The sequence below is a fragment of the Camponotus floridanus genome, unplaced genomic scaffold (assembly GCF_003227725.1).
Source record: "Camponotus floridanus strain SB8 unplaced genomic scaffold, Cflo_v7.5 scaffold14, whole genome shotgun sequence".
Taxonomy (NCBI): domain Eukaryota; kingdom Metazoa; phylum Arthropoda; class Insecta; order Hymenoptera; family Formicidae; genus Camponotus; species Camponotus floridanus.
Genome location: NW_020229259.1, coordinates 1,011,927 through 1,038,224, shown reverse-complemented (window position 1 = coordinate 1,038,224; position 26,298 = coordinate 1,011,927). Strand labels below are relative to the sequence as shown.

Genomic DNA, 26,298 nt, shown 5'->3' with positions numbered 1-26,298 from the left:
GATCTTTTAATATAAATCTACCCAACGATATCGATAAAAATATTTATAACTCAATAAAATATAAATTAAGAATAAAATTCAAAAAAAATCACCAAAGTTATTTCAATAAAATTTGATTTAAATTAAAGAAGCATCGAGATTTCTTTCTACTCACGGCAAATGCTTGTTCCCTTCAAAAACGGCTCGGAGCCGATCAGCTGATTACCGGCTTCATCGACGCACCAGCAAGTATCGCCGGCGCACTGCGTAGGCTCGAATCTACCCTGAGGATCGCATATCGTCGGCACGTGGCCTTTGTTTTTCATCGCTTGACATCTGGTCCCGAGAATCTTCCCCGCTCGTCGCTCGTCCATTTCCAAGTCTAGCAAAGCGTTTTCCATGATCGCTTGAATCTCACGATCTATTTCTTGCGGTCCTCTGCTGCCTCGTCTGGCTTGGCGGAAATTACATTTCGGCTCGGTGCCTCTGATGAGCGAACCTTTGATCGGCTGACCTTTGCGATTGACGCACCAACAGACACCGACGTGCTCCAAACATTGCACCGGTTCCCACGTTCCGCTATCGGAATTGCATTTGGGTAAGAAGGTGGGTTGCTTAAGCCTCTGCGATCTCTTGAGATTCTTCTCGCGCAGCCTCTCACATTGCGATAATACGGGGCAGACGGTGTCGCATACCAGCCGGCTGGAGAAATCGTTGTGGCCCAGGGTGCAGTCGTGCTTTTGCCGGCACTCGTTACGTTCCGGATCAAAGAACCATCTCTCGGTCTCGTTGAGGCCCGCACTCGGATTGCACGGTACTCGCCTCGGTAGCTCGAAGCATACATCACGCGGTTTCGGACAACATACCGCGTACTCGTCCAACGGTGACAGCTCGCACTTGTGCGTCGAGGGACAATGGTGACCGTGAGGACCGCAGGTGGCGACCGAGCCGTTCTGCTCGATCAAGGGTGAACCGTTCGGGCACGGATTGTCTTTCTTCGGCAGACAAACGGGCACAGGAGGACACGGAGGTGCGCTGCACGCCACTTCCACCATTCTGCACGCCTCGTTCTCGCCCCGGCACGTCACGCTACGACACGGATCACGGCACAAGCATGTCGGACAGCCGGTGTCCGCGTCGAGCTCAAAGCCATCCGGACAATCAAGTTTGCAATCAATCTCTGGACATCTTAAAGGAGTATTGCAACGCGGTACGATTCCTTCGAGAACTCGGGTGCCCGCTGCTTCCTTGCCCTCTTCGTCCACGCACCAGCACACGCCGTTGTGACATTGAACCGGCTCGAAGACGCCGTTGGTGTCACATCTAGGTATATAGATTCTTCTAGCGGGCTCGCCCGATTCTCTGGCGGCGTGTTCAGCGACTGCACGGGCGTGCTGGCAGGCCGTGGCCATGACGGGCGCCACGCACTGCGTGCCGCAGCCAGTCGAGCAACATTTGTCTCCGGACGGGCATTCCTGATCATTGCTACACTGTAGTTCGCAGCTCGACGAGCTTGGCACGAGGTACGGGCACTGGCCTGGCTTGGTCGTCAAGCAAGCCGGTACCGCTGGACAGTACTGATCAGGACCGCAATTCACGTCGATCATCGTGCAGGTCTTTTGCGGGTCGCAAGTGATATCGCGGCAGGGCTCGTGACAACGGCATTGCTCGCAACCGGCCGCGTCTACCTCGTAACCATATGGACAGATCAAGTTGCAGTAGAGATGCTTGCAGATTCGCGTGAGCTCTTTGATGGCATTACAATCGGCCGAGGCAGTGGGACCTACTCCGGTCTTCAGGATCACTCCGCGATGATTCACGCAGTTGCAATCTGTGCTGTTGTGACACTGCAGAGATTTGAAGCTGCCATCCTGTTCGCACTGAGGCGCCGGGATTGCCAGAGACATTCCTTCCCTCGTTCCCTCCATGCGATCGTTGAAATCTCGCAGATACTCGCACACTGGATTTTCAATTAGAGACAAAAAAATGTTTTTTGTAAAAAAAAGACTTAAGGCGAAATTGAAAAAAGATTTAGAAATTAGAATGAAATATTTAAATATTCTATCATTATTAATAAATATATATTATTTGCATGTGATTATGAATAATAATATAATTAATATTACAATTGAAAAATAATTTTATTATCGTTACTGTTATTTTATACTTGATCATTTATTAATGAAATTTACTTGTGGGTGCCTTTGCAGAACTTAATGTTTCGACACAGCACACCGACTGACCAGCTTCCGGTACCACCGTGCACTTGTAATTGTTGGGACAAGTTTCGTTAGCGGAGCAAGTCATAGCATTTCCATTCTGATCGATCAGAGGCGTGCCAAAGAGGCAAGGACTTTTGTAGGTCTTCCTGGGTTTACATTCCGGTTTTGTTGGACAAAGAAAATCTGGACAGCCGTTCTCTCGTTTTAGAGTACACTCTTGTCCTTCGGGGCAGGGAAATCTGTAAAAGTATAATAATTTAATGAAATAAAATACACATTTTTATCTGTTTCACTTATCTTATATTATATTCTCTTTCTCTTTTTGTAATTTTAAAAAATCTTTTTAATTTTTTCAAATAATAAATTTTGTATAATACGAATGGAAAGAGATTATATTATATATTCGCTTTGCATTTTAATCGAATAAAAAATGATAAATTTAACATTTATAAACATTTAACAAGATATAATTTATAATTTAATAATTTTCTCTTCATGATTTTTGTATAAAAAATTTTCTTTTAAATATTCTCGAGAAAGGAAATATTAATTTCTCGCAAGTAAAGGATTAATCGTTGTTGTAGCGTAACGATACTCACCCTTCGCACGGATCGTCGCATTCGCAAGTCGGGCAACCGAAGGCATCCGTTTTGAAGCCGTACTGGCAAACCTGAGCGCATTGCTGAGGGGTGCAAGACGCCGGAAGCGAGCGCGCCTTGCTTATCGATCTACAGTCAATCTTCTTGGAGGGACCCATGGAACCGGATATCTTTCTACCCTCGTCGTCCACGCACCAGCAAACAAGACCGTTCCTCGAGCACTGCCTCGTCTCGAAACCTCCATCTGCATGATTATTTTATACTTGAAAAACTCTCGTACGAAAACATTTATTATGAAAAACTTCTCTTTTATATTCTAAGCACAAACATGTTACACAGTGGAAGGTGAAGATTATAAAAGAGGTCACAAACTCATTACTAATCAAATATACAAATTTCGACACAAAGTTTCTCTCTCGTTTAGCCAGTTTTCTTTCACGGACATGCAACTTCCTTCTTATGCAGTCGTCTTCAACGTAAGTTGGAGGGTCATACAAAACTGGTTAACGTGAAAGTTTGAAATGAACTCGTTTTGATAGACGAATATTCAATCATTGCGAAATAACTTGTCCATCTTACCTTCTCTACACTGTGGAACATAACCGCGGCCTTGGCGCTCGGAGACGCTGAGTATCTCGGCGAGCATGCGATCACGATGACACACGCTGAGTCCCCGGGGTATCACGCACACGTTACCGCCACAACGCTCGCTGCTGCAACACTTTTGGGGTCCAGGACACTCGAGATCGTAGCGACAGCTGGGTGCGCATGCTGAATTCGCCGGCTCCTCCACGGGACACGAGCCAGTTCGCTGCAGGTTTACGTTGGACGGACAACAGACTCCGTACTCTTGTCCAGGTTCCACCAGGCAGCTGTACATCGGTGGACAGGTCGGCTTGCCCGGTGTGTCGCCACAGAGGAACGGCCGCGGCGAATCGGTGATTTGCAAAGGTTCACCCACCGGACAGATCGTCAGCAGAGACTTGGCCTTCCGACAGCTGGGTAATGGAGGACACGGCGGCCGAGCGCAACTCATCTCGATCAACTCGCATGTCTGTCCGTTCCCCGGACAAGTGACACTGCGACAAGGATCCCGACACTCGCACTTGGGACAGCCAGTATTTTCGTTGATCTACGAACAACATTATCTTAAGTCATCTTCAATAAGATAAAGATAGTCTTATTTTAAATTTCTATATAAAAGTTTAAGATTTTTATGAGGCGTTTCACGTATCTAAATTTAATCTTTTTATAATAACGCTTTCATTGAATAACAATTTGTAATGCAACGATATATTTTTACTTTATAATTTTTATCTGGCACATATTTGCGCGGCTCGCAACTAAAAGAGAAAATCGTTATTGATGTAAAGTAGATATATTAAAATTCTATTAATTTATCGATGCAAATTCCCTGAACATTATTTTAGCGTTACATTTATAACATTCATTAATTTGACGGGTTTCGGATTTCATGAGCAAAATTAGAGAAATTATTACTATTATTTCCTAGCAATTTTTTGCTGACTTTTATTAATATTGAATATATATATTCGTATCACTCCATCCTAAAACTTAGCAAAAATTGGTACGAAATAATAATAATAGTTACTGTAATTTTGCTTGTGAATCTGGTCTCGTAAATCTAATGTTAAATAATTTAAAGAAGATGACATTTCTTTTATTTAAATAGAAAATTTATTAAATTATATGTATATATTTAAACATATAATCTCCCTCTCTATTTTAGTAAATAAAAGAAGTGTCATCTTCTTTAAATTATTTATAACAGCATTAGATTTACGGGATTACAAGCAAGATATATATATATATACAGGGTGTCCCGAAATACTCATAATCAATTTTTTAAAGATAGATTCCTGGGATCATCTGAAGACGATTTTTCCTCAACGAAAATGTCGAGACACTAATAATTTTCGAATTATAAGTGATTGGAAATAAGGGGTTTTTCGTAAACTAAGCTTTGTAGAAATAAAATATTAACCACATTCTTCGATTAATTTTAAATAGAGTTTACTTTAGTTGAATTTTAATTTAAAGCTTAATTACAAAGATATATGATGACAAAAATCGGGAACATGCAAAAAATGATGGCCTTCATCGACATTTTCACTGAGGAAAAATCGTCTCCAAATGATCCCAGCTGTCTTTGAAAGATTGATTATGAGTTTTGGACCTGTATATATATATATATATATATATATATATATATATATATATATATATATAGTACTGAATAATAAATTCAATACTTTTGGATACTAAATAATAAATTCAATATTTTTGGATTTTATATATATATATATAAAGATAAAAAGAGAAGAAATCATATTATCTAAACACAGACCACTCTTATTCAGAGTTATTAACAGAAAATTGCTCATGACAAGTAACAATATATAGTATGCATACTAGAAGAAGAATACTTTAACAAAATAATATAACATTTTTTTTCGGATTCACGTCAAGTATCTCGAAAGTGTATGACTTTACACTTGACAAGGTGAATACCTCGAATCCCAGGGGGCAGAGCATACGACAACTATGAGCCGGACAGACGCGGGGCTTGTCACAGTCGATGTCATTCTTGTTGAGCGCCCTGGTGCCGGGGATTTCGGCGCCAATCTCGTCGACGCACCAGCAGCCGCGTCCCTGCGGGTTACACTGTATCCTCTCGAATTCGCCGGTCTCGTTGTCGCATCGCGGCACGAACTGCGACAGGCCCTCGGCGCCGAGGGCCCGCGATCGCCTCACGGCCGCCAACGCCAGTTGCTCGCATCCGGTCAATTGGCCCGCGACGCACCGGAAGCCACACGCGGTCCTGCAGCAACGTTCCTCCGGCGCGTTCCTCTGGCATTGGGAATCATTGTCGCAGGCTGGCGACCGCGATGGACACACGTTCTGCTCGTCCAAGGACGGACATCGACCGGCCCTTAGCGATGGTTCTGTGTAATATAATAAAATATATATTTAAGTAAAACATATACTTATTATAATTTATCTAATAAATATTTCATTTATTTATTAGATAAATTAAGTAGTCTCAACGTGGCAATTATTAATGTTTCTACAGATCTCAAGACGATCAATAGTTCCGTGTACCGTGTATTTGCGCGGACGTACATTCGTAATTTGCATAAATCCAACATAACACTCAATTATTAACAGCGAAAGATTCATAAATTATATAAGATTTAGCGCAGATTGGATATTTTGTTGAAAAAGCTATTTAATATTAATTATTTATATTAACCATCATTTAGTCAATATTAAATACAGCGTGTTCTTAAAGTGACTATTTATTTCGCGAAATAGGAATTATAAGAAACATTTAAGAAAATTTATAAATATTTAGAAAGAAAAATATACTTTATGAACTTATTTTAAGGATGCTTTGTATGTATAATCCCAGCAAAAAGTAGCTAAAAATCAATATTGACGAATATATTCACTTTTGATGTATTTTGAGTATGAGAAATTGCATGGAATATTACAATTTGACCTTAGCTACAGTGCAGATATATTTTTTAATATTTATTGCGTTTTTACTGAAATATTGCGAATTTTGTTAATCGAAATGATTAACTTTTGGCAGAGAATTTCGTATTGTGTCAGATACAGGCTAATTTCATTGAATTATATTTAATATCTTTTTAACCAGTTAGTATTTGTATAATATTATTTGATCAAATATTTCCTCTGTATATAAACTACGTTTTTCCAAATTTTAAACAAATTCTGAATATTATTTCCATGTATTTTTGTCATTTGAATCGACGTGGTTATACGTTTCCCATAAGAACACATGTTAATTCGGTGAAAATTAAAATCCTATAACTTGTAACCGCTTTAGTAAATCGATTTAAAAAATTGTACTGAAGATTCTAAACATATGTAAGAACATTCTATACAATTTTCATTAAGTTCCCAATATTTTGAAAATAAGTACAAGACATCCGTAATTTACATAAATCCAAACTTAATTATTAAACTATCAATGTTTCTATGCAGATTTCAAGACGATCAACATTTTCGTGAAACACACAAGAAATTAAACTTTTATAGGTACATGAATTTGTATAATAATAGCTATTTGTTATTTGTAACAATTTTTGAAAAGATATTGTCATTTTAATTTCATCCAAACAGATAGTAGCTTAGCCCCGTATTAATTTGGCAGGCAAAGAAAAGGAGACTCTAATTGACTTTAAATTATATCGGTACCATATAATCCTCTTATTTATATAGACTTCTTATCTCGTTTGCGTGTTAAAATCTTCGGTTTATGCATAATTGCAACGCGGGAATTGCAAGCAAGGATTTTAATGTTTAATGAGGCGGCGATATTACAGATTAATAAGTTACACAAGCGGGAGCGCTTAATAGGTCATCGCGCGAAATAAAGTGCTTTCTCGGACGAGAAGCCGTTTTCGAGCACGCTCGGGCTTAAAGTGTAGCACGACGACGATGATGATAATAATAATAAAAATAGCTAGAGCCGAGACGGCTATAACGGTTCCTCGGCATCCTACTGCCACACTTACTATACTTACTCATCACCTATCGTACTACGAGCGCATTTCCAGGCGGTACCGCGATGGTAAAGTATTTACATTCGAAGGAGAGGAGAAAAGCGCGTGCCAAAAACCGGATGAAGAAACGAGAAATATTAATCAGTACGCGAAAAGAAACACTTAAATCTTCGAAAAAATGAAGAAACGTGAGAGCCAAGAGAATGGTTGACTGATTTTTATTAATTATTTATTAAAACGTTAATCAGTACGCAAAAACAAACAATTAAATTTTCGAAAAAAAAATGAGAAGAATAATCGATCGATTTTTATAATATTTTTATAATATTTCCGCATAATTTTTATAGAGTTAATTTTTATGCAAGTTTTCATAGGGAATTTGTCGGAGAGAAAATTTTTACAAAGTTAATTAATTTATTAAAATCCTTCCTCTTCTCCTATTATTTAAAAAATATAAATGCACGGAATATATCGTAGTAACATAAAAATTTCAACTGTGCGAGGATTAAGCTCTCGTGTTAATTTATGCGCGACTCGATAGGGAGTTAACCGCGTTCCGTTACGTGGCATATATTAATACGCAGCGAGCGGTGCGATGCACGTTCGCGTGACAAATGAAGAAAGTGCCTCGGGTCCGGGCACATGTACGAAAAGAAAATCCGCTCGAACGGATATTCCTTTTAGGCGCACCTGGCGAAAGTACCTGGTGGTACGTACGCGATACACCTCTCCCGATGTACACATATGTGCGCGTCGCGTGTCAAGCGGTCGTTTGCCGCGTCTTCTCACATGGACTTGCGAAACAATGTTTCGCAAAAGAGAGAAGAAAAAAAAAAGAGAAAAAAAATTTGGTGAAGATGTCACGAGAAATAAGCGACATACAGGGTGTCCCAAAACTCATAATCAATCTATCAAAGACAGATTCCTGGGATCGTTTGCAGACGATTTTTCCTCAGCGAAAATATCGATGAAGGCCATTATTTTTTGCATGTTCCCGATTTTTGTCATCATATATCTTTGCGATTAAGCATTGAATTAAAACTCAACTAAAGTAAACTCTATTTAAAATTAATCGAAGAATGCGGTTTTGTTAATATTTTATTTCTACAAAGCTTAATTTACGAAAAACCTCTTATTTTCAATCATAATTCGAAATTCGAATTATAATTCGAAAATTATTAGTGCCTCGACATTTTTGTTGAGGAAAAATCGTCTTTGGATGATCCCAGGAATCTCTCTTTGGAAGATTGATTATGAGTTTTAGAACATCGTGTACATCCGATTATCTGAAACTGTCACGTCCGAGAATTCTTTAATTTTTCCTAAAGCTTTACTCAGACATTCTACATGTCTGTGATTTATGACAGAATTCAAAATGCACAAAATATAATATATATACACTCGCGGATGTCGCTTCATTTATTTTTTTTCGAATTTCGAAGAATGCACAAATGAATTTAATATGCCTCGAGCTGTCGAGCCAGCGTTTTCTTTGTATCTTTAATTCTTTCTTTCTCTGTCGACAAAGAAGAAAATATGAAAAGAGAGAAAGAAAAAAACAGAGAGAGAAAGAGAACGATGAGACATACGAGAGGGAACAAGAAAGAAAGGCAAGGGGATGCCTTTTAACGGTGCGGGAGAAATTCAATTTGTTATTGCCTGTGGCATGCAAATCGGGCTGCCCTCGATATTTATTGAAAAGGCTTGCATCCTGCTGTAACACATCGCGATGGGATCGATTACCGGAATGCAGAATCGCACGAGAGAGGAGGCTTCTAACTAGCAATTTCGCCCCGCGATTACCGTCTCGTTAGGTATGCTATTTAATTCGCCGATCGCGTGTTCCTATATCGGAGACGCGTGTAATTCGTTTACTATTGATTACGGCAACTTTGTGCATTATTGAGTAGATATCGATCGTATAATTTCATTAAACTTAGATTTCGGTGTCCTACACGCAGAAATTATCTCTACATCTCTCTATTCGCGACAGGAAGGAATTACAAATATTATCCATCTTTCTACAACAGTAATTTAAAGGATTAAATTCATCATTGATATTAAGTTAATTGTATCTCATCTTTCATACTTAATTATCCATTGCGAAGAAATCTACTTGAAAAAAGGTCACATGTTAATTATTAAAATTGAAAGAGCAACATCTCTCTCAAACACAAAATTTTATAGTACAACTTACATGAAAAATGTCATATATTTTAGCCTTGCAACATTTAGTAAACTGAAATAGAACAGGATTTTAGCTGAAATTTTATTATTTCTAATTTATAATTTTATATATTTAGTAAGCTGAAATAGAACAGGATTTTAGCCTTGCAACATTTAGTAAGCTGAAATAGAACAGGATACTTTGAAATATTTATTACTATAAAAATTACGAATAATGATGCATTTGTTGAATTATTTGTTAACAATTATGCGTTTATTTGCATCAAAGATATTTGAATAATTATAATACTTCTTTGTAAAAAATAATACAGTACTATTGAATAAAAATATTGTCGAAGAAAAAAATATCACAATCACGTAATCTTGCACGATTACAAAAGTTTATAATTTGTAATTTATTGGAAATATAAAAAATATAAATAATTTTTGCAACAATATTTCCTTCGCAATACGGAGTTTAATTCCAAGGGATTAAACTCACAGGAATCGAAACGAATAATATTCGCTGAACGTGAAACGTGAGTACAGACCGCAGAGGTCGGGCTTTATATGCATCTCGCGCAATATCTAATTTTGTATCCAACGCTTGTCGAGCAAACTGTCATTTATGAAGGGTCGTTTTTCGCTCGCGTCCGGTCTGCGGGAGAAAATCGCGCGAAAAAGGAGATTCGAGGGAGGAGATTCAGGCGCCGAGAGCGATCCCGAGCAGAATCCTCAAATTCTCCCCCGGAGAAACATATGTCGCGAATATGCGCGATGGCAAGCACGGTTGCTTGGTTGGTTCGCGCAACATCAAGTACGAATCACGACCGCTCGTGTTCGGCTCCTAAAATCCGCTCACGTCTAACCATGGCACATTACATGCAAATGCGAGAGAGAGAAAGGGGAAGATGGAGAGAGTTCGCTTTTCTTTTACGCGCGCGGACCTTTTCGATTGCGCCTTCTAGCACAGTCATTGTCGAATATGCAAGACGATCCGCTGCTGACTCCGATTTTTGCAGGGATAGCGAGACGCCGGAAATGATATATGGATGGTGTGCTGTGCAAAAAATAATGAATTCACTCTAAATCTAAAAAAAAAAAAGAAAATAGACAGCTGATGCGACATGAATATCTGGATTAAAAAAGATCGGTTGAAGGAATGTTTGTGTTGTCAAAATTTCAAATATATTACCCGAGAAAAAAGCTTTATTGACAAGAAAATTAGATTTGATAAACATTAATTTTTTAAAACTCGCTCTTTTTAGAAACAGAATAGATGTCTTATTATCTTCATTATTATCTTCAATATATTAACTTTAGATTACGACGTTTAAAAAATAACGCTTCCAAATCTATGACAAAAATAATATTCTAATTTACAATCAAAATTGAATTGCGATATAATAATTAATGTAATAATATTTTTGTCCAATAATATTATATTTTTTACAAAGGAGTATCGTAATTATATTCAAATATTCTGATGCACAAACAAATGCATAATTATTAATAAACAATATAACAAATGCCTTATCACTTAAAATTTTTTATAAATATCTTAATATCCTTTCCAGATTTATAATAAATGTTGTAAAGGAAAATGACATTTTTCATGTAATTTGTACTGTAAAATTTTCTACGTGTATACGAAAGATGTAACGTTGCTTTTTCACTCTATTCTAATAATTAACATGCGATTTTTCTTTTAATTTATTCCCAATAAATAATTAGTCGAGAATGAATACTTAATTTAGAGGAATTTAATTTTCGATACCAATGTTATGATAAAATGGATAACATTCGTAGCAATCCTTTAATATAAAGCGAGATAATAGAGAGAAATGTAAAAATAATTTCTGTATAGGACATTGACATTTAAGTTTAATTATTACGATCAGAAAAACAAAACAAAATATTACTAATAATAATATCACGTCGAGGAACAAGTAAAAAACAAAGAAACTTTATTTCCGCAGTTATTAAGTTGTTACTTTTTATTCATAAACCTTCTTTCTCGAAGCAGAAACTCACTTGGATGGAAACGTCGATCCATCCTTGAAAAACGCTGCTTCGGATAAGATTGTCATTTTACTCGAGTTCTTTTGAGTACGATATTAGATTTATCCTTAGCTCGCGCGCTCGCTCCTCGGATAGGAGATGTCAAACCACTGAGCAGTAAATAATGAAACGTCGAAAAAAAAAAGAAGACAGAGAGGACATACCTGCGGTGATCGATGACGACAGCGAGAGAACGAGCAGCAGGCAGGTCGACGACACCCACACAACGGCGCAGGCAAGCCCACCGTTGCAGAAATCACGGCGCATCCTCAGCGCATCAAGTAATTTTTGAGCCGGCCGCTATATCTGCAACACAGAGTTGGAGTCTTGATTAAAACGAGCTTCGCAGGCCGTCGCGAATAATCGATGGAAACGCTAATTACGGCTACGAGAGCCGCGTTCGTCGCATTATCCTTCAGGACGAGAACGGAACCTTGCTTTGACGCGATTCGACTCGACGCGACGCGGTCTTAATAAGCCGACGAGCAACGAAGATAAGGTCCGTTGACTTCTTCTTTCTTCCTCGAGTGCACCATTTTCGTGGTAGTATCGATGTAAAGTCACTTCTTTTGCAGTCTCATCGCGAGTCGGAGCTCTCCCCTTTAAGCCACAGGAATAACAATGGGAGTTATGTCTCCTTATTCGTTATGCCGCGGGGAATATTCTAATGCGCTCTCTCCTACGTTATTCATGAGCCGAAGTCGACTTTAGATCTACGAATTGTCAGACCGTTTTCGTTCCTTCTTCGTCTTTTCTCTTCTTCTTCCTCTTCTTTTTACGTCTCGTTACAAGCTCGGCTACGATGTACCCGCTTCTTTTCATCGTCGCGATTATCCGGCCGCGCCCATTGTAATCATCCCGAGATGTTTCTTGGAAGAGTTCGTATAATTAGGATAAAAAAAGAAGATCGTAATAGTCGTATTTCATCGATCATATTAATGTAATTATCGCAATTGCAATGCTAATGTATAGACTGATGATAACATATTGTAAATTTAATGTCACAATATGTCATATGATATAATTCTATCAATTTGAGAAAATATATTATATCATTATCATGTTTTCACATATAATTACATATTTTAAGAAATAAGATTTAAATATTTATAAAACGTGAGAAAAAAATAAATGTATAAATATATTATTGATATAATTAATGATAACGAAAGAAATATCTTTGACGAATAAATATTTCAAACATTCACTTTCGGTATATCTAAAGTCCACATTTTTAATAATCTATAATTCACAAATAAAACATTCAAAACACATATATTCATTTATGTTTTATACATACGTATATGTGTGTGTGTATCTGCTGTGTGAATTTTAATTATTCAAACATTTTTTATATTTGTGACACACAAAACTAAAAATATTGTCATCTATCATAGATCGTCTAAAGGAAACTTTAAAAATGCAATAAATCTTTCTCTTTCTCTCCCACCTCCCTCATATATCCTCCTTATAATGCATCTTACTGCTTCATATATTGATTCATATACGACGATGGCAGGCAAAGCTGTTCGACAGTGAAATTACCGGCGGTTAGATCCTTTGGGAAACCTTCAAATTTAGGATGTAGCCCGACGACATGAATTATGCAACGATAGTAGGATGGCCATGCCACGTCGGTGCATGATGGTAATTACACAGACTGCAATCGCAGTCGAGATTACGCTTATTGGCATTAGCCTGTTGTCAGCTGTCGACCGAGACGTGATTCCTACATATCACAATGCGGCTGACAGATTTCCATCTCGGAAATCCCAGCTCCCTTCTCTGGAGAAGAGCTGTCATCCAAGAGCGTTGAATTCTATTTCTATATTAATATAATTCAATCTATATAATATATTTCATATCTATATTAATATATTTCAATCTATATAAATATATATTTAGATCCGTCTTTAGCAATCTTGCAATTAAGCGAAATTTACAATTAAAGAATATTTATTATTACAAATATATAATGATAAAAAATATAAAAGAATTAAAGAATAATATATTGTCAAATTTAATGTCACTAAACACAATATGTCATATGATATAATTCTATCGATTTAAGAAAATATATTATATCATTATCATGTTTTCAGATGTAATTATATATTTGTATAATTAAAGATTTAAAGAATGATAAAAAATATAATATAATTAAAGAATATTTATTATTACAAATATATAATGATAAAAAATATAAAAATAACATTTTAATCCTTTGTAAAAATATTCGCTCGTATTTAATACGAATAAATTTTATACACATTTTATAATATAAATTCGTTTCGCGCAGGGAACTTTTCGCTAATATTCGTCTGCGCTTTATTTAAGGCACACAGCTTTACTTAAGCCTGTTAATCGACCATGAGAAAATATATGTAGACGGTGAGTACATGAGGTTGGAAGATAAATCCGATTAAAATACGATAAATGTGTGCTTTAGTTTGTAGAATATACCGAATTGAAGAATTAAACGAATTAAAGAATTAAATATAGTCGACTTTATTTAAAATAAATATTTAATAAAATAATAAATTTTATATAAAATAAATAATAAATTTTCTCAACTTTATGATTCATTTTATCAAACTTTTAAAAATTAAATAAATTTATTTCAAATTATTAAAATTGCATAAGATTAATTTTATCAAACTTTCACAAATTTAAGTCAAACATGTTGAATTTTTAGTCATCTAGCTATAACGGAAAGAGGAACAAATCGATCGTAATCGATTAGTCAAATATAATAAAATTATTTTATCGCATCTATATAACTGCATTTTGAATGAAAACGTCATGATTGAGAGATTGAAATATCGAAATGATATAATAGGTCTCTCGAATATAATCTGTATAATTAATTTCGAATATTATACGCTGCGCGAGGTAATTGATGTCGAATCAAGCGTGCAATCGGATCGAGCGCTAACAAGCGGTCCCAAATTTCATTACGTTGGAAATTGCGTATTTTTATATCAACGTCACACATGCACGATCCCATAGTTCTCTGCGTACCAAGTTTCTCTCGAAATATTCTACCACGGTCCACACGTACAAGGTTACTCTCCCACAGTTGATTCACCGGATGTGGGTCATTCGTCGTCATCGAAGTCTTCCTTCCGGGTCTTAGCCTTAGCGCCTTTAACTTTCTATTGTCGTCATGAATTCCCGAATACGTCATCAGGCTCGGTACACTTTCGTGAGGAGAAGAGGAGACGAAAGAGAGAAGACGGATGGGGGAAGATCGACCTTCCTCTTCTCTCCGAGGAAGGAATCTCGCCAGCGAGTGAACGAGAAACAAAGTTGAAATCGCGCCGGATGTATCCAGCATCGAGAAGAGTGGGCCGCGCCGCTCGACACGAAAGGATAAAAAAGAAACACTTTGTATCCTCTTACATTCTTCATGAGTAATATAAGTGGCACGGTCGTATAGTGCGGCTTTTATGGCGACAATATTAGCGCCCGCACGAGCAGCAAATAACTACACGACGTCGCTTCTCCGACATTATTATTACATGCACTCGGAGCATTTCATTATTGAAGCGCACCGGATGTTCCAGCACTTCCAGGCTTGAACTCCGAGCCCGCTCGTTGGCATTTTCCCAAATATATATATATAAAAGATCCTTTCTGAAAAAGAATAAAAAATGCCTGCCAAGTGCATAAATAGTCAAACTCGCGTTTCAAACAAATATGCAACAGGTAGAAAAGCAAGTTGAAAAGAATAAGAAATTATTAAACGCGCTATTATAAAATTATTAGTTTAAAGAGAAATATGAGATCGATGCAATTGAGTAGTTGATGTAATATATTTATACAATGTATAAATTGAGAGAAAATTCCTCGCAAATTGAAAGTCGAATTAAAACAAAATTAAGATCAAAGTAAAATATACAAAAATTTGACGTGCATAGAAAAGCTTTTTCTCCCCCCTTAAACAATATATTTAAATTATTAATATGTAATGAATATATAAAGTATTGATACATGAACTCTACACACATATATATATATATATATATATATATTTATTTATCCTTAGAATAAACAAAACGGTCAAATGCAGTGCAGTACAAACACAAGTGCACATATGTTAATATTGTTGTAGTATACAGGAGTTAATGCCATGCTTTAATTGTACATGCATTTCCAATCTGCAAACAGTATTACAATTGTGCAATGTTGTAATTCAAATGACATTCTCTTTGATATTAATTACAATGGTCAGATTGCTCAGCAGTTTAATATCTCTGAAATATTGATCATACGACTACATTGTATGATTATAATACATTTGCATCTATAATACACGTCACAATTTAAATGTGGAGGAGGAAGCGCTTTAAAATGGATTATCCTATTCACTTTGTAATATATTATTAATATATTTATAATGTAATACTTTCAATATTAAATACAAATATTGTAGACATATCATACTCAATAGTTTAAAAATAATTCATAATCAATAGTTTAAAAATATTAAATTAATAAATAAAACTTGATTTTTATCATAATTTCAATTTTACAAACATTTTAACCACATTTAGTAAAGATATTGAAAGCAATCTTTGACATAAATAAATTATTCAATAGTGTCTGGATGATATGTCATAAATATATAATGACATTCGCTTTTATGTATTTGGTCAACTGCTTTAACAGATCGATCCTTTGTATTTAAAGTCCAAAATATGATTAATTACGCGTTCAACTTTGACATATTTTAATATATCGACGTTTTGGTATTCATATCAATTGATATCTTGATAATCTGATATCTTGATATCTTAAAATATCGTAAAATTTTAAAATTATGGAAAAAATTTAAAAGTAAAATTTTAAAAATACGGAAAAATTAAAGTCTACTTCCACATAGTTATTTAAGTTGATATATATAAAAACTTGAGAAGGAGATATTAGAGTTTGTAAAGCGTTTAATTTTTTGAAAAAGTTTGCTGAGCCTTTCGAAATTAGTATCTCCATTATATCTGCGATTCTACTTGGATAATTTTGACTTTTTATGCCGGAAATTGCGCATTCGAGCACAGAGTGCACCTGGCCGATGGCTGCACAGGAGAAACTCGGAGAAACAGTTATCGCGCGCGAAAGTTATCCCGAACTTCCTTTGTCTTGTTAATGACATTGGTACTTTCCTAGACTCTATCGAAGCATTATATACATACTTAGATATTTGAATATCTCTTGCAAAAAGTGCTACTTTATATTAAATACTTATCTAAATTTATCTAAATTTAATATTTTAAATTTAATATTTTAAATTTAATATTTAATATTTTTATTTAAATTTAATATTTTAAATTTAATATTTAATATTTTTATTTAAATTTAATATTTCTAAATTATTACTGTAGATTGTATTTTTTTAAAGATCAAACACGAAAATTGTTATTTTATTTATCGTATTTATCTCTCGTCTTTCTTTATCTCTCTTTTTGTGTTAAATTCTCTGCATATATTTCTGAAAATGTTAAATCTACACACGTTCGCTGGTTATACTTGAAACGTGGACCGCAAGCGTCTGCAATATTCACGTCTGACAAATGGGAATAGGATAGAACTGTGTTTCTCGAACTTGCACAGGTCACGAAATCCTAAATATCTCCCGAATGCATTCTTAGTTTACGCGGAGAATATAATTATTCCGGGGAATATGTGTAATACATACACATATGGTCTCTGAAAAGTATTTCGCAGGATAATTTACGATTACGATTTAGATAACATCTAATTGCAGCGCATACAAATACCAGGATAGAGCAAACGCGTGTTCTTGTGCTCGTATGAGATACTCTTCTCCTTCCAGTAATTCCAAAATAAGTTGCAATATTTATGGCTGCTACGAAAAACGAGTACCAGAGGGGCTTGCGTTCATAATTGTCAGAATCTACGCGGTGGAAGGGCACACGCTATTAAATTTTGCGCGAAACAAAAATGAAAGAGCGTACGTCGCATACTTAATAAGGCAGGGAGCCGCCGAATAACGATTCATCTTTTTTAATTGCATGACCGGTATTCGTAGTCGAGCTGCACGCGCTACATCTTGCAAAATGACGATCCAGATTTCAGAGAAATTGCCTCTCCCCGAATAAATAAATTTATAATCAATCTTCCTGCGAAAATTTCTCTCTCGATTGGGACAATTATATATTACAAATATCAAGATGTCGCAAGATCGACACCGAATGTCTCTTTCAGTTGATTCCTTGGCGGACTTGGAATCGATTTTTCTTGGAAATGAAAATGTCAAGACTATGTATAACGTCTATGTACGTCGAGCTTTGAAATAATTAATCATCCGAATAGAATTTTGCGGCGAATTGTGAGAGGATATATCGATTATAGAATCAAGGATAATAATGGATAATAATTTGACAGAGAATTTTAGAAGGTCGAAATTCGGTTTGTAAGAATAATAATAAATAAAATTGCAATTCGCAAAGCTTAATTAGAATTGAAGAAGAAATCAGAGCCATTATCATATCTAAATTATGGATGGAAGGAGTATCCACAGTTTCTGGGACATGTTATAATGGCAGATCTATCGATGAAAATCGGCGTGAGTAAGAAGTCATTGTAGGCCGCATATCGCGCGTCGTTCCGATCTGATTAGCGTGCTGATATAACATTCAATTTCCTACAGCTGATAGCTGGGATAGATAGATAGATGGATTACACGGATATCTTCGGATAATATTATGTGTTCCAGATCGCATCTCTCGAATGCAGGCGACCGGAAGAGCAGACGGGCGATTGAACGGTCCGATGGAACGGACGATCCATTTTTTACGTGCGCTACCGCAGAGTTATTTAAATGGAACCCGCTCATAAGCGGAAGTGTGCCATCTCGATGTAAAGCTACACCAATATTTGTAAAAACCGGATGTCCGGTTGCCGAGGCAATGGATTTTTCATTATTTCCTCATGCGAGAAAAAAAGCTTTAAAACCGCGAGAAGGGAACATTTTTTTTTCGTAGGAGACAAAAGAGTGACTTATATTAATTTGTTTCGCGAGCAAAGAACTAATTTTAAACTTAGTTTTATTTTAATTAATTAAATTTATATCCGACATACCTATTACACGTGTCTTATTATTATTCTTTTCGAAATTAAAAAATCCGGTAATTTCTAGGTGCTACACTGAGGGAAAAATTTTTTTAAATCAAATAAATTTGTTTTCCTGAAACTTTTGCTTTAAATGCAAAGAATTGTTTATTTCATTTAAGCAAAAGCATTTAATTTTAATTAAATATGCATGTTATATTAAGTACATTATTTTCATTTATATATTTTTCATATTTAAATACTATTTTCGTAAAATATATACTATAATTTATTAAATTAAATATATTATTTTTTAAAATTAAAAAATTTAAAATTTTTGGGAATAAGAAATGCATTTTAATAAATATTTTGTAAAATAAAAATAAAAATATGATAATTATGAAACGAGCGATAAGAGCCTAAAAACGCGAATGGTAATGCGTAATTTTTTTTTTTTTTTTCAAACATTAATTGTTCGCGAAAAAATTTTTTTGACTTGGGTTCGATTCCCGATTCAGCGAATTCGCCCCGATATTTTTCCTGTCTACATCTCTTCAGGGGGGTAAAGAGGGTGTTATAGAAATCTCAAACCAAGAGAATCTATAACTTGGCATATACACCAAGTAAAATATATGTACAAATGCCTTGTGCACGTCTTAAAAAAATTTTTTCGCGAACAATTAATGTTTGAAAAAAAAAGAAAAAAAAATTTATGCATTACCATTCGCGTTTTTAGGCTCTTATCGTTCGTTTTATAATTATCATGTTGTTAAATACATAGAGCCGTTTTCTTTATCAATTTATTTAAAATAAAAATATTTAATTAAAAATTATATTTTTTTAAGCATATGTAAATAAATACTTAACTTAAGCAAACAGACGTTTCGAATACAAGTAAATACGTGATTGATACCCACCGAATAAATAGCCTTCTTGAGTTAACTAAAATTTTTTTATTTCAAGATAATTTTTTCCTCAGTGTACGTTAGAATCAAAATGACTACTGCAAATTCCTCGGTGAAATGTTCGTATTAATGGAATATTTCATTAATAATGTAACATTCTTTATTACAAAGAGCTTGTAATTTACTCAGAGTTACTTAGCTTCCGTCAGATAATCCCCGTGACGGAAGGTAAAACGAATACAAAACCGAGATGAGCGCGTGAGTTAACGCGAGGGCAAAGTGAAAACTTGTTGGCTCCGAGGTAAAAATCACCGACTGGCGGTGGTTCGGTGTCGGCGTTGCTTGCTCCGAAACCGACGACCCATGGATTTCCGCCTACGGGCGGACTTCCTCCCGCGGGACGAAACGCCAGGGAAATTCTCTCTCGTTCGCGCTCCGATCTTTTTTCACCTTTTTCCGAAAACATCGTGGAAAAACGTATCACGACGCGGTGTTCTGCAACATCGCGTCTCTACGAACAGCTCGAAAAATCGACATTTTCTGGTGTTTTAAATCGCACGTGTACGCCGTACGTGTGTATGCATAGGGAACCAGATTTTTACATTAGTACACTAGATGCGACGCCCGAGGTCAACGGCACTTTGCGAAAATAAAAAAAGCGAAAACTCTTTAATCCGAACCATCAAAGCGTTAAAAAAATTTCTTCTCTCCCTTCTCTCATCATATTTCGAAACAAAGCGGTATAAACGTATTGACGCAGCTTGGCGTAATTTATAGTTGAGAAGGATGAAAATAGCACCGCGTCTCTCCATCGCAATTCGCGACGTAATATTAATATTTTCCATGGTGTATTATATATATGATACTTTATATTTTTAAATAGAGAAGAGAGAGGACAATTCTCCAACTTTAATTTCGTAATGAAAGCAGACCAGAAATTTAGAAGCGGAACAAATCGTATTAAATTGTGATATTAAAGCTTGTGAATAAAAAAAGAGAGAGAGAAAGAGAGATAAGAGCGCGAGCCGTCTCCTCTGTCGGAAGTTACGGGAATACGCCGCTGTTTTCCTCGCGAAACGCTATTGGAAATTCTTTGTATGCTCCTGAAAAGCAGCACGCGACGGGTGTTGTCAGACGACTACAAAGTATTACAGATTTGCTTGGAGCGGAGCTCGGAGAGACGCATCGAAAAATTCCCTCTCGACCAAAAGACCGCCGCGCCGTCAAAATTTCGACGCTCGTCGAACCGAGCATCCTGTTACTCTCTTTGAGCGGCCTGGCAGACGAGTTTTTTTGTTTTTGCAGAAACGCGAACAATTCATACGTATCTGCAAACATTGTGAAACGCGAATCTAAAACGAAAATAAAAAAATGAAAAAGTGAGATAACTGTCAAAGTAAAGTCGCTAAAAATGAAACATCCCTGCGCTTTAGCGATCGCGAAGAATAAATCGATGTTTAGATATTTTATCGTGTAAAATTTCGTTTAATTAAGTTCGCACGCAAATGAGCGATGTTAGTCATAAGCATGAGTAAGCCTGCGTGAATTTTACGCGGTTGAAAGTTCCATCGAACGATGCGGAACGGGCACGCGTGAAAAAAAAAAGAAATTGCTTTCACGTGCGCGAGGATATCGCGCAAATAGAAAACGTTATACAATGCGGTACATCGAATAGCGGCAACCCGTGTAAAGATTCGAGACGTGAATTCCGCTACGCGCGTTTGAAAATTCTTAGCGGCGCATCCTGCGTAAACGCGCACGCGAGGCGCGGTTCGGGAAAACGCGCGTTTACACGAGAGAATTGTGCATTCTTGCGGCTATTTAGAAAGTACACGCCAGGATAGGTTCCGCGAGAGGAATTGGTTAATGCTTCTGACCGATGTGTACAGTCCTGACTTGCGCAAAGATCTATCACAGTAAAATAAATACGGGGAAAATGTATAACGTCCAACAATATACAGTCCAAATAAAATGTAGGAAAAATTCACCAATTTTTTCCCCAATTTTTTTTCAATAAAACACGCGAATGTGTTTTTATATTCCTCGATTTGTAAATTATTTTTGTTATTTATTGAAGTCACAGAATTAAAATATTAATATTGAATTAAATTAAAATATTAATTAATGATTTATGTAATATGTTAAAAGAAAAAATTGAGCACGATGCATATTTCCTTTGAAAAACTTGAAATATTTAGTATTACATTTAGTATATTTATACAAGTTTATATCAAAATAAATTATATTAAATATTATTATATAAAATCAAATATATAAAATAAATTATATAAAATAAATAAATTATATATAAAATAATAATAAATAAAAAATAAATTATATTAAATTATATTAAATTATATTAAATATATATTAAATATATCACTTAAAATAAGTAAATAAAATATCGCTTAAAAATTTAAAAGTTTTCGATAGTTTCTCAAAGTGAATGTGTGGAATGAGCAACTTTCTTTTCCGATACATGTATTACAAGATTTATATCGTAGAAATACAGGAAATAATATGTTCGATCACAATGTATCAGTCGAATGCGTAAGAACTATAAAAAGTTTCTTTCCCCTCACTTTCTATTTAAGCGTTGCTGCGAATATAATGATGGAAATCGCTTTAATACAGGTTTAATCTCTATTTTAACAAGTATAAAAAGACGCGGAAGAGTTAACGTCGATTTAGGCAATGAATCGTGTAACTCGGAAATATTCCGCGAAATATGATTATTCGTAACGCAAACTTTTTGCGAAAGCGTCAAGTTGAATATCGAGGCTTTACTCTAGGAGCATGATTTAATGTAAGCCATTTAAGAAGGATAAAGTTTCTTTAGAGAAATTTCCATAGCACCATCTTCCCAGAGGAATATGGATCCGCTTAAGCCTCATTCTAATCGTGGCCTGGAAAGTATCCTCTCTCGAGAAGAAAAAAAAAAAGAGAGAATTTCTCTCCGCGCTCATAAATAAATCAGCAAGCATCTCGAGATGAGAGAGAAAAATTTTTGCGCGTCGGAAATAAATCTACCCCCGCTAGAAAGTTGCGCGTATTACTTGATAATTTTTTGTGAAAAACCGACTCGTTCTTTGGCTCGGTAAAACATATTCAACAAGCGCTCGATGCAACAATAGCTGTGTGAAATTTTTGTTTTGGAGGAAATAAAACTGCAGTTTTACAACCTATCGATAATTCAGGCAATCCAATTTTTTCATTTTTCGCAGATTGCTTAGCTATTGTTCCGACTAACAATAAAAATTATATTCCACAATAATCGTCTCTCAATAATATTATTATTATTATCGATATATAAATTGTACAGAAATTTCAGCAGAAAATATAATTATTATTTAATTCGTTGTCAACTTATGTAAAAAAAAAAAACAAATACAAATAGACGATCGAAATTGCATTTTATTATTGTCTTTAAAAGATTCATAAAAATATCGCAATAAAATTTATGTTATTCTACACAATAATATTGCATTTAAAAAGAATCTCGGAAATCGCAGTTATTCGTATTTCCGAAAAGTAGCACATAAGCCGGAACTCACCTCGATCGTATCAATTCCCGAGGATGTAACACGGTTAAATTCACCGATGTCACCGGCAAACCGTCGCCTCGAGGGTGCACAAAAAGTCCCCTTAAAAAAAAAGCGCCTCTACTTTGGCGTGAAAAATCGCGCGGTAAGCACCCCGATGATGTCGCGACCTTCGTTTTTCGATGTTTACGACGTCGACGACGACGAGGCCGCTTCCTCGTGTGATCCTTCGAGACTCGCGCGGAGACTCCCGTTCCTTTCGCTCAGTTCGCGCCGGACGACGCTCGTGCACTGGCTCGTCGTGTTCGGCGCGGCCTCGTATGATGACCCCCTTCTAGAATTCTACGGCCCTACTGACGATGTACGGTGCGGTCACCGACATCGGGATCGAAATCGATCGCGCTCCGAAATGAAATCCTGGAGTCGAGCGGGAGAAGAAGATGACGCGACGACTGGAACAATTATCCGCGCGAGTCGGTGAGCTTTGGCTCTCCTCTTTGGCTTTGTAACAATTACATCTCTATCCCTTTGTAGATTATCATCGCGATACTGATGGGGAATAAGCGCGACCGGCTCTTTTAAGGATATAATTACAATAATACCAACTATATCGATTGACCGTGTAATCATGTTACCTCATTTTCTCATCGATCTAATATTTCTCGTCGCGATATTGATCGATGAACGGATGTTGACGATTAAGCTGAGCGGGGATCAAGACCTCGTCCTAGTTTGTAGGAATAAGTAATAAATTTGGTTCTGCTTCAACCGACACGCTCGAAATAATGATCCGCTGAATCGAAAATAAAAGAATGAAGAGACATTAACTATTTAACATACTTCCCAACATTTTTAAGTAAAGAATGCTCATCCTGAATGTGTACTCTCCCATTCAACAAATGCGCCTATTGTCTTGTACGGAAATGTGATTCAAAGCCATTACCGGGGATAAATTTGCGCTATAGTAATATCGCAGGATTTGCATAACGAGGCGCTTATTAGCCAGCTAGATTGCCGGCTTGCACAACATCGGAATGCACGGTGTCATGACCGCGACGTGAGCGATCGTATCAATAATATATGAGGCAGACCAATCGATCGAAACGAATGACCCAAAAGCACCCACGATTGCTCCGACGAGAAAGATGCTCGCCCAGCATCCGGTTGGACTTCTCCATCGAGAAATTTGTCATCGCGTCAGCAAAAAAGCGGGGAAGTTCTCAGACGACGAAATACATTCGAGATTCGATCTCGGAATTTATTGTCAACCATCGAATGGAATTTGACTGTGGTTATAAACTCAATCTTCCAATAAAAATATCACTGCAACAAGGTTCGAGAGCATAGAGTTTCATAAAAAAAATTTCAGAATTCCATTTGAAATAGATTTCGTTTTAAGAGAACTTCAATTGAAGCTTAACTCATTGCTGGTGCATGCTTTATATAACAAATTTTAGATTTTCTTTCAACAAACATTTTTTTTTTGTTTCAATAATAATTTAAAGATTTCTATTTAATATTTTTGACTTCATTGTTAAAAAAATTATGTTGTCAAAAAAATTATTAAATATATATATATATAGAATTACAGATAATTTAATAATTTTTCTATATATATATATATATATATATATATATATATATATATATATATATATGATTCTTATACATTAAATTATTTCTTATAAATCTATAATATTGTCAAATCGAATTTAATGCGTGCCAATATTGCATATATACATGCACGACTATCAACTGTCACTTATTAATATTGTATATTTTGTGAGGAAAATGTAAATACCTTTTTTCCCCGTTGCTTCTCTTTTTGTCCTCTCTGTCCCTCTCTTGCCGAATAAATCGTCAATCGTTTAATTCCAGCGCGCACGTGTTGGAAATTAATAATGTAGTCCGGGTTCTCTGCTAGGCGAGGAATCCGATCCTCGTGCGACCCGCTTATTCACCTTTACGGTACTCGCGGTATTCGCGGCCGAGTCGCGCCGCGCCGGCGTGGAAACTCGCGCGGTGATACGCAAACGCGCACTTTTGTGACGCTTCTATCCCGCATTCTTTCGGACATCCTGAAATTACATACACAAACATGATTTGTTTCTATTATTTATTTACAACGCTAAATATTAATGTCGCGAGATTTTCAATATCAGGAATGCGCTTTCAAAAATACTTTTTTAATTTATACGTGTACAAATTAATGATAATTTATATGACTGATAAATAAATAATAGTCGTTCTGAATTAATTTATATAAAACATCAATATAAAATATAAAAAATATAAAATAAGTACAAGTAATTTATATAAAATAATATAAAATAAATTTATATAAATCTCTGCATAGATTTTCCTTAGAAGAAATTATTTTTGATCGCTTGCGGCTCAGAAACTATTGTTACTGTGATATCTCAATAAAAAAGTCTTATTATCTTCGCGTTTTGTGCGGGAGAATTTAGTCGGAGGTATAAAAAGAAAAGAATAGTACCCTCGATGGTGTGAAGAAGAACTCTTCAATTCCTGTTCGTTAGCGGCGTGTATTGACCCGGAACGTTGCATTCGTGAAGAAAGGCAATGGAAACATGAGGAATGTTAGAGAACGAATAGAGAGAAAGACGAACAATGGAGGAGAGAGGTAGGGAAATCTCCATACGAACGATGCCCTCCCTAGACGGCTTCGGGGCACGAGCGTGGCACCGAGTAGTCGTTGAGAGGAGAGGCCCAGTGACCGACATTCCCCTCTCTCCTGATCCTTCCTCCGATCCTCCTCCGACCGGATCTCACGGCGACACCGCGATCGTTCACGCACCGGCGACCCGAAGATCGCGAGCAACCGGAACCCGCGGACTCATCGCCCTGAATTTCCGCTTGAATGAAGGAGCCACTTGAGAATGCGTCATGATCGAAATTCCATATTCGATATCTAAAAGAATAAAATATATTTCCCGCATGTAAATAATGTACAACAATATTCCAATAAAATAATACATAATAATAAAATAATGTAACGGAGAAAATATTATAGTAAAAATTATAATATAATTTTTGTAATCAAGGAACATATATAAGAGAACCTATTATATTTTTATAACTTATTTATAATAAATATATTATTACGCTCTAATTATTGTGCTGGTTTTTATTGTTTTTTTTGCTTGTCATTATACTTTTATATTCAATAATACTATATA

The 26,298-nt window shown here is 35.9% G+C and overlaps 1 protein-coding gene across 3 annotated transcripts in view; it reads right to left on the bottom strand.

Annotated features, from left to right (window-relative positions):
* LOC105252928 (balbiani ring protein 3) overlaps positions 1-26,010 on the bottom strand; it is a 28,131-nt gene extending 2,121 nt beyond the window's left edge. For 2 of the 3 annotated variants that reach the window (XM_011260599.3, XM_025406302.1), the window contains exons 1-7: positions 23,111-23,396; positions 11,745-11,886; positions 5,333-5,766; positions 3,380-3,932; positions 2,801-3,044; positions 2,172-2,440; positions 155-1,939 (exon numbers count right to left, since the gene is read on the bottom strand). In XM_011260599.3, coding sequence (XP_011258901.2) covers positions 155-1,939; positions 2,172-2,440; positions 2,801-3,044; positions 3,380-3,932; positions 5,333-5,766; positions 11,745-11,847 — 3,388 coding nt within the window. In that variant the 5' untranslated portion in view covers positions 11,848-11,886; positions 23,111-23,396. Of the gene's footprint in view, positions 1-154; positions 1,940-2,171; positions 2,441-2,800; positions 3,045-3,379; positions 3,933-5,332; positions 5,767-11,744; positions 11,887-23,110; positions 23,397-24,899; positions 25,177-25,595 lie in introns of those variants that run through there. The other variant, XM_020028063.2, reaches the window with a different exon arrangement.
* Positions 26,011-26,298: the final 288 nt, after the last annotated feature.